The sequence below is a fragment of the Electrophorus electricus genome, chromosome 13 (assembly GCF_013358815.1).
Source record: "Electrophorus electricus isolate fEleEle1 chromosome 13, fEleEle1.pri, whole genome shotgun sequence".
Classification (NCBI taxonomy): Eukaryota; Metazoa; Chordata; class Actinopteri; order Gymnotiformes; family Gymnotidae; genus Electrophorus; species Electrophorus electricus.
The window spans coordinates 846,065-856,064 of record NC_049547.1 but is presented as its reverse complement, the minus strand read 5'-3'; the positions used below and the strand labels follow the sequence as shown (position 1 = coordinate 856,064).

At 46.1% G+C, this 10,000-nt stretch overlaps 1 protein-coding gene across 8 annotated transcripts in view; it reads right to left on the bottom strand.

Annotated features, from left to right (window-relative positions):
- The window catches only part of hhat (hedgehog acyltransferase), a 67,937-nt gene that overhangs the window by 16,848 nt on the left and 41,089 nt on the right, over positions 1-10,000 (bottom strand). For 7 of the 8 annotated variants that reach the window (XM_035532685.1, XM_035532686.1, XM_035532689.1 and 4 more), the window contains one exon: positions 8,918-8,953. The exons of the other annotated variant lie outside the window; for it this stretch is intronic. In XM_035532685.1, the coding sequence (XP_035388578.1) occupies positions 8,918-8,953 (36 nt within the window). The remainder of the gene's footprint in view (positions 1-8,917; positions 8,954-10,000) is intronic. 8 annotated transcript variants of the gene reach the window in all.

Genomic DNA, 10,000 nt, shown 5'->3' with positions numbered 1-10,000 from the left:
CCACAAGGTTAGCTATGTTGTCCCACAAGGTCTGTTCTAGGGCCTTTGCTTTTTCTTTATATATGCTCCCTCTAGGTGACATACATAAACACTGCGCTAGTTTCCACTGCTATGTTGATGATACTCAGCTACATGTCTCCACCAAACCAAAGGACCTATATCAGCTTAGTATTACTGACGAATGCATAAAGGACATCAGACACTGGATGTTGAGGAACCTTCTCTCACTTAATCCTGACAATACTTATATTAGGCCCAGAGACAGCGAGGTCCTCGCTCTCCAATTACTCAATGAACTTGAATGGTCTCCCAATCACATCTTCTCTAACAGCTAAAGATCTTGGAGTTATGATGGATCCCAGGCTCTCGTTCGAAGCTCATGTAAACAATATTTCTAAGACCACCTTTGCCCATCTCAGGAACATTTCACAAATTAGGAACATGGTGTCCTCACATGATGCAGAAAAGCAAGTCCATGGTTTTACTACTTGCAGATTGGACTACTGTAATGTCTTACTATCTGGCTGTACCGTTAAGTGCCTAAACAAGCTCCAGCTAGTTTGCTGCAGCCAGAGTTCTTACTAGAACTAGAGAGTTTGATCACATCACTTCCATCTTAGCTACTTTACACTGGCTCCCAGTAAAATTTTGAATGGTCTTGCCCCACAGTACCTTAGAGAACTCTTAGTGCAACTCTTTACTAGTACCAAGAATAAGAAAATAAGAATACTGCAGGCGGCAGAGCCTTTTCCTATAAAGCTCCGGCACTGTAAAGGTTCCAGACTCAGACACAGTCTCAATAATTAAGGCCAGGCTGAAAACCTGTACAGTCAGGCATTTTATTAAACACTTCCCATCTTAGGTAGAGGTGTAGATCTGGGGGTCCGTGGGCACTGAGAGTTCTGGTAGACTGGGATGTTATGATGCCGTCACTCAGGTTTGTTGACTGAGTGGTGGAGAGCTGATGTTCCAGGCTGCCTCGTGCCTGTGGCTCCTTCTGGCTCCTTTTAGCTGTGCTGCCATATCTAGATCTGCAGGCGTCCATCACTGCACATTCTAGTCCTCATACCTGGACACGCATAATCTAGTCTCTCTTTCAACACCCCCTGTTGTCCTCTGCTGTAGTAAAAAGTGCTGTATAAATAAATTTGTCTTGACGTGAATTATACTTCAAATGTGTTGGATTCCACCTCTTGCAGTGTGAACTGACTGAACACTTGGGTCTACAAGGCCGCAGTTTCACAGTCAAGACGAAACCCGAGTCATGAAATCCAAGGGACTATGTGACAAAATGTGGCAAGGCATAGATCAATGCACAATTGTAAAGGGGAAAGAGAGAAAGAGAGAGAGAGAGATTTAATGTTTTGAATTTTAATTAATTCTCAAAACTAAAAACATTTTCGCTTCGTTTTCACTGGAGAAACTGAAAACCATACTGGGAAAACTGGAATTGGGGAATAGTAAATGTGATCCTTCCTCAAACACTCTCACTGTGATGACTTCTCAACGTCTGTGCTGTTGAAGGTCTCTACAGACATGCATATCTCAGCATGTCTGATGAAGACAAACGTACGTTTGTACAGACCTGTCGCTTCATACCGCAGTGTCGCTCACACAAGCTCGCCATAAAACGAAGGCCCCAAGTGTTACGGCCACTGGACCAGACACGACTGGTACGGTTTTAAAGAGAAGAGACTCTTACATAAGCACAGATGAACCGGGTCTCAGGTCTGAGTGAGGCGAACGTGATGAGACCATCCGCAACAATAGAGGGAAGAGGAGGACAGACACGCCACAGACACATTACACAGAGAGAGGGACTGTGTGTGTGTGCTTGTCTGAAAAGATTCTTTAAGAGTGGCAGTGAGTCAGATGGAGTGTGTGTGAGAGGAAAGCTCTCACACCTCCACACTCAAACTCCTCGCTACGCAATTACTGCACATTTAAAAGCACATTAAGTCCTCTCCAGGAGCACTTTACCAACACACACACACACACACACTATGCAGATTAGCTCAATGTCCACCACCACAATCACTGAGCATTTTTTTTACATAACCAGAGAAAGAAAGCGAGAGCACCATGAGAGAGAGAGAGAGAGAGAGGGAGTGAGAGAGAGAGAGAGAGAGAGAGAGAGAGAGAGAGAGAGAGTGAGAGATTCTCTGCTCATGAAGGTTCACATTTGGCTGAGTGGAAGCGTCTCCATCAGGGAGAGAGGTAGGAGATAGAAAGAGAAAGAGAGAAAGAGAGAGCAAGAAAGAGGGGGAGAGAGAGAGACAGAAAGAGAGTGAGTGAGAGAAAGAGAGGAAGAGGCAGAGAGGGACAGAGAGCAAGAGAAAGGGGGAGAAAGAAAGGGAGAGAGAGAGAAAAGGGGGAAGAGAGAGAGAGAAAGAGAGAGGGACAGAGAGAGTGAGAGAAAAAGTGAGAGCGAGAGAAAGCGAGAAAGCAAGAGAGAGAGCGAGAGAAAAGGAGAGAAAAAGAGAAAGAGAGCGAGAGAGAGAGGGGGAAGAGAGGGACAGAGAGAGAAAAAGAGAGGGCGAGAGAGCAAGAGCGAGAGAAAGGGAGAAGGGGGAAGAGAGAGAGAGAGAAAGAGAAAAAGAGAGGGAGAGAGCGAGAGGGAGAGAGAAAGGGGGAGAGAAGGGAGAGAGAGTGAGAGAGAGAGAGAGAGAGAGAGAGAGAGAGGGGGAGGATAAAGAGGAGAGGTCCAAAACAGGCACAGGGCCTTTTGGCCATTGAAGGCCCCGATTCCAAAGTAGTGACTGCAGTTTTTCATTTTTCCGCAGACTAATGCATCCAAGCCGAGCACCGGGACTGGATTCCCGTTTCAATATCAGATGTGTTCAAGACAGGAAATACGGTTGGATTAGTGAAAGGTTCATCACTGATGACCTCATCTGGTGTTTCGCAAGGTTTCGGGGCTCCTGCCCTCTCTGTGCGGCACCCGCCTGTCGCCCTTAGCGATGCGACAGCAGTATCCCCTAACTGCTGACATCGGCACCGGTCCGGACGCTGGAAGCAGTGGTGAGCCAGTATTTCTGGGGACAGGGTTTTAGTGCTAGTCAGGAGTCTGTACAGCATGCAGGTGTTATTTCAGTGCTGCAGCAGCAAATGCTTTTGAATAATAATGGCTAGTAATGGACAGAAACGCAGAGTGCAGATGACGCTCAGCGCTAGCAGGGGGGGGGGGGGGGGGGGGGATTGTTGGGCCAGCTGGATGCGCTTGGCATTAATATAAAGTTTATTTTATTAAATCTTTAAACATGCACACACGCACATCTAAAAATAACATTTTCATTTTTCTGGTCCTCTACCAGAGGCCTGGGAGTCCTGAGTGGCATCTTAGCTGTTCCCAGGACTGCACTCTTCTGGACGGAGATCTCAGATGTTCCTGGGATCTGCTGGCGTCATTCTCCCTGTTTGGGGGTCACAGCCCCTAGCGCTCCGAATACCACAGGAACACCAGCCACATCTTTCCCAACCTTTCTCTAAGCTCTTGCCATTTCTCTAGCTTTTCATGTTCCTTGTTCCCGAGGTTGGGATTGCTATATCTATCACAGCAGCACTCATCTGCTGTTTGTCCACCACTACTGTGTCTGACTGCTTATCCATTACCATCTTGCCTGTCTGTATCTGGAAGTCCACGACCTTTGGGGTTGTCCCATTAGACCTTTAAACTTCCAGTCCATACTTGACATAGATGTTTCTGTCCACTATAGCAGCCACTTGGTCATGGTGTTCCATGTGCACTCTGCCTGCTGGCATCTTGCATCCTGCTGTTGTGTGCTGGATTGTCTCAGGGGCGTTTGAACAGTCTGCATCCAGCCTGGTGTGGCAGATCCAGCCTCTATACATCTCGCATTCAGAGCTTGTTCCTGTGCTGCCGTGATTAGTGTCTCTGTGGTGTCTTTCAGTCCAGCCCTTTCCAGCCAATGGTAGGACTTCTCCATATCAGACACTTCCACTCTCTGCTGGCGGTACATCCCGTGCAGGTTTTCCTCCCATGATGGTCTGTTCCTCCTCACACCCATCCTCCGCGAGGTTCTGCTGTCTGATGAACTCACTTCATCACTTAGGGCCATCATCCTGGTGTACTCCTGGATCTTGGTTGTTTCTTCCTGGATAGTGGCGGACACTCTCTAGTCCTCAGCCCCCTCCACTTAGTGTCCAGTCTCGGAGTGCTGGATTAGGGATGAGGAGTTTCCTTGTCTTCTGTCTCCTCTCTGGGCCATGTTATTACGCCACTGGGGTACCTGATGACTGGTAGAGTGCAGGTGTTGACAGCTCATATCTTGTTTCTCCCATTCAGCTGACTTCTCAGGTCTTGCCTCACTCTTTGTAGGTATTTATCTGTATGTATTTGTTTGTAGGTATTTGTAGGTATTTTGCTGTAGCTGTTTTCCTTGTGGCCTCTTTGTGATTCTCATTTTCTTGTGGTTCTTGCAGCTGCTCTCAACATCTGCCATGTTACCTTCAGGTAGTACGAGCCCCTCTATTCTAGCCACCTTCCTTCTTCTAACCATACGGCCACACGTATCCAGTCCGTATGACCTTCCGATGTCGTTCCTGTATATCCTGGTGAGACTAGTGGGATTAGTGAGTCGATGTCTCGTTCACTTCTGGTATACTGCTCGATGTCATCCATGTCCAGGTGGTGGCTGATAGTTGTTCCATTCTGTAGCCGGTATCTGGATCCAGTCTTGGTGATGAGCTCACTGAGGGGGATCAGGCCGATGCAGAAGCGAAGTTCGGACAGGGCATCTGCTTGGTAAATCCCACACTTGATGGGGACTCGTGTTATTGGTCTAAAGTTGGCCTCTAGGGTCGTCTTCCACAGCCCCACTGAGTTGTTGATGAAGGTTCTTAGAGTCCGTTGATGTTATACAGCCTCAAGCATTCCAGGATCCATGTGTGGGACGTTGAATCACAGGCTTTCTTGTAGTCAGTCCAGGTGGTGCTCAGGTTGGTCTGTCTGGTCTTACAGTCTCGAGTGACTGGTTTATCTGCCCTTAGCTGGTGTTTGGCTCCTCTGATGTTCTTGCCTTGTTCTTGTTCTTACTCATCTTAGCCAAAGTGATGTCTGGCAGGAGCTTCCATGCTGTACAGAGGCAGGTTAGCGGTGGTAGTTGGATGGAACTGCCCCTTTCTGGGGTCCTTCAGGATCAGGACTGTCTGGCCCTCAGTTATCCATTCAGGGTTACATCCGTTAGCAATTGGTTCATCTGTGCTGTCAGGCGCTGATGGAGAACAGTCAGCTTCTTCTGCCAGTAGGTGTGGACCATGTCAGGGTCTGGAGCTATTCAGCTCTTCGTACGCGAGACCCTGGTAGCATGATGGTTACACAGAGATCTGTGAACTTGGTCTATATTCACTCCAACACCAATGAGAAGAACGAGCAGATAAAGGAAAATTCATCTGGGAATTTGTGGTCAGTGTAAATGATCTAACTGATATGCAGCAATGTGTCATTGTGAGTGTAATCCTTAGCTGATAAAATGTGATATTGTGTCCCAGCGATGAACGCTGGATTACACAATCATTTAAAAAAAACATTTATTTAGGAACAACAAAATCTTTCCTGAAAATCTCAAAAATAGCTAAACGAGGCAGAAATGAATTAATATGTTAAATAAAGAAGGGCCAGACTGAAGTGAGCAGTAGTGCTGAGAGTTCTCCTGAGTGGAAGATGAAACCCCAAACCCAGACCAACACCGCTGGCTGGCAGTTCAACAGCTTTTAGCAGAGATTTGATAAGCATGATTTTACATCAGAGGAAATGCATTTATGGTCCTGTCGAGTCCTCAGACACAAATCACTTTCCAGGATGCATCGAATGCCATGTTAATGGCTACAAGTCACCAGAGTTCATTTTTGTGCTGAGTAACTTTGTAAACTTTGTCTCCAGTTTATTTTTAATCCATCACAAACAAAACCAGGAGGCACTTTAAATCCTCGAAGCAGGCGGCCATTATTTGTATGGCTAACACCAAATTCTCAGAGGGTGCAGGGACTCTGGTCCGGTGCCATAGACATCCCTACTGATGAGCTCTTTGGAGACGGTCATTAGAAAAAGACTTTGTCAAGGACAGACGTTTTCTCCAGCTAAATGTTTTAAAAGGTTGAAGACATTAAAACTGACTTTAAAAGGCAATGTCTTTGACACACTGCTGTGAAAGACGAAGACACCGTTGATTATAAATGCCGTAAAATAAAATGATAAAGATTTTGGATAATAGGCAAAATGTATTCAACTGGTTTGACATTTATTTTCTTCTTGGTTTTAGAAACTTGAAGGTCTGCCACAGAAATAGGCTTGGGAAGGGAGCCTAGACTGCGAGCACCATCTTAGGGCTACAGCACACACAGCTGGGGGATATTTTTTTAAAAACAGGCTTCGAAGAAAGTTTTGTCTGACTCTTCCTTAAAATCAAACTCTTCCACCCTAAGGACGCTTTAAGATTCAATCGCAACAGGACCCAGTTTCCAATGGTACCTATTCCGTTAACTTCCTAAACACGTTAACTTCCAAACTGTGCTTAATTACGATCTCTTCAAGGCTCAGTGCTTTTTGCGCACTGCTAAATCTCTACGTGATGCATCTCATTACTTGTATGTGTCCACGTTTTCCTGTTACAGATCCTCGTACGGTTGTTTATAACAAGATCCGTGCGTGTCAGGCATAGAGGCATGCTCCCAGCTAATCCTGAGCTCCACGTGACTCGGTCTCAGCTGGCAAACACAAAGCTGTAATGAATGCTGGGAATTTCTGTTCATCCTCAAGGCTCCAAGGGAGCAAACAACAAACTGTTGGTGCACAGAGAAATGCAGTGTCTGGAATAATATGATAACAGAGAATCATTCTGATTCAGAATGTAATCAGCACGCTTGACAATGAATAACAAGCGTTGACAACAAAATAAAGCAGGGATGAGAGAGAGCGAACGAGAGAGAGAGCAAGCGAGAGAGAGCAAATAAGAATGAAACAGTGAAAGAAGGAATGAAATGGGTGGAGTTGGTGTAAAATCCCGATTGTGTGAGAATGACCTGGTGGTTGTGTGAGCATACACACCTCCATAGCTGAGCTCAGCACAGACCACATTTTACAATTCACTAAGAGCCCAGAGCATCACATTCCTGTAGAAATCAGTGTGGCTATGGTTTGTCCAAACACACACACCTCCTGTTACAGTTACGATCTTACAGTTCTACGTATATGACTACATCTTATTCCTTACACAACCACCCGACTCCACACCCACCGGCCACGGCACGCAGCAAAATCAACACCACCAGCCGTTCCACGCGCATTACAGCAGCCCGCGTATACGCGCGCGCGTTTGCACAGGCTGGCGCGATTCCAGCGGGCGCTGAGGGGGCGTCGCCTTCATCATGCTAAACGCATGCAAATACGCGCGCAGATCAAACATCCATCGTGAGCCGGTCCACGGCACCAATGCAACCTGTGCGCTCGCCCTAACAATGGGCCACTCCGGAGCCCACGAGAGGCTATTAGAATATGAATGTGGCGCGCGAGGCTGCTGGCTTGGCTGCGCTCGGGCTTCCGCCTCACAGAGACCTTTGTTAGCTGGCCAAGGGCTCTGGTTATTGATTTAGCACGCTGATCGGCTCGCGGGGAGATCATCACACAAGGTGGGGACAGGAGAGATGAAACGCATCCGCCCAGCTGCGCTTTTCTCTGCAGCCGCGTCTCCCGATAGACGGAAATCATTTACTCGTTAAAGAGACGTACGTGCCGTCGGCTATGTTTGCCTAGACAAACTTATAGCTACAGATGATAATGGCAGGCCTGAGAACACTCACACCAAGAGTGCTCCCCAGAGTCTTCACCCCAAACTCACAGGCGGAGGCAGCGACAGGTTTTTCAAATTCTACATTTTGAACATTTTTCGCCACATTGTATTTAGTTTCATTCCTTATTTAGGCCAGTCGCAGACGTATAGGCCTGTGTGGGAGTTGGCACTTATTTGATCGACAACCTCAAAGTACTTGCATCTTTGGAAACATGCACAATAATTTTATATATATATATATATATATATATATATATATATATATATATATATATATATATATGCACACACACACAGAGTACTGTGTAAATGTATTATATCACCATTTGTTGTTTTAACAATGGTATAATGACCACATATAATTATTTCTCAGTCCCTTTATTTCTCAGTCCCTTTAAGATACAAAACAGAAAATATAGGAAATCTGTAAACAAAATGGATTCTACAGGCATAAGTCAGAAGTTAGTGTGACGTCTCTTGGCACTAAAGCGCATCGTGAGCCGTTTTAGGAAGACTGTCCTGAAGTTTTCTGAAGTTATCTTCTGGTACATTACACCAGAGATGTTGTCTTTCCGCACTTCCCAGAGTTCTTCTATATACTTCAACGGTCTTTTCCTGCTACTGCTGAAGTGTTAGGAGAGGTCACACCAAATACTCAGCACTGTTGCCTATAGAAGTGTTTTATCAGATTTTTTTTCTGTTTTTTATTTTAATAATGCATACTAATTTCCTGTGTTTTTTGGTTGTATTCTAAGAGACCCTCGCTAAAACAACATCTAATGGCATCCTAAGACTATATGTGTGTGTGCTGGGTGCCAAGTGTCCATCCAACATTACCAGTCTTCTCCAAGGTGAAGGGTTAAGAGGTGTCTGTTCACACAGGTACACACATGTAGCCACACCCCTCTGTGCTCAGGAGACATTTTAAAACATGTCCCCCAACAGAAATGCCAAATTACCACGTATGCTCAAAAAACAAGTTGCTGCGAAGATGATTCCAAAAGACTGAAATTATCTCTCTATTATGAAGTTCTCTCTCCAATTTTGTTCTTTGATTACGTCTTTGGATGAAGACACACACACACACACAGAAATGAGAAAACACTTACCTAATGAGCCATTTGTAGAGTCCCACATCAAAGTGTCTGAGGAAAGAGAAACACTTAATCAATGAGATCAGAGGGTTTAAATCTAAACTACACTTCACTGTAGTACACAATTTAACTCTAACCCTACTGTAGTACACAATTTACATTTACACAAGCAACAACTACCGAGAACTCAAATCTTCTTCTCAACAGTGCGCACACCATTTCTCATAAGCTCTGCAGTGTCCAGATCACTAGGATATGGGAGAGACCTGCTCTGCCATGTGGAAATGTTTACGATTCTACGCCACTATGGAGAACTTTAAGTAGGGTGGGTGGAGTGGGTGCCTGGTCTTCTGGAGGGCATGTCAGTAGTGATCACTGTGACCTCCCGCACGAAGCTGACCTCCTGACCCAGGGTCAAATACACACAACGCCCAGCTGGGACAGAATGTTAAGGTTGCTAGACACCAAACCCAGGGCGGTCCACTACCCGCCCGTGCTGTTTACATGGTTGAAATTTGGGTCCGAATCTGAAACATCTACTCAACAGAGAATAGTCTTCCGCATTTAATGACAGACGCCATATCACCAGCTATAAAAACACACCCCCACACACAGGTAGAGCCTGATGGAAGGACTTTAATTAATCTCACAGGGGGTCAGAGCTGTATCCACGGAGACAGGAGTCCGGATAGTGAGGATGTGTGGCGTAAGCCTGCTGACTGCAGCCCGGGTCTGGTTTAATGACTGGGGGGGGTCAGAGACAGCCTGTCTTAAGCTGGAGAAGTCAGAACTACGGTGTCCCAGAGGGTCCTGGCACTGTGGGGTTAGCGTTCTCCCCGTCTCCAGAGCACCTGTGTGCAAAGTGTACCATGAGCCCTCAGGAGCGGAGGTTATGAGTGACTGGGTGGATGCCAGTGGGTCTGAGCAAATAAAAGACCCTGAGATGACCTCGTGTTAGCTCGCTCCTCTTACCCTTGATCCGTTATTAGCCAGATTCATGTTTCCGGGTTAAGTTCTTCATAAGAAGATCTAATGCAGTATAACTACACAGAGGCAAAACTGTCACCTTCAGTTCCTCGTTGGCACTGTGCAATTAAA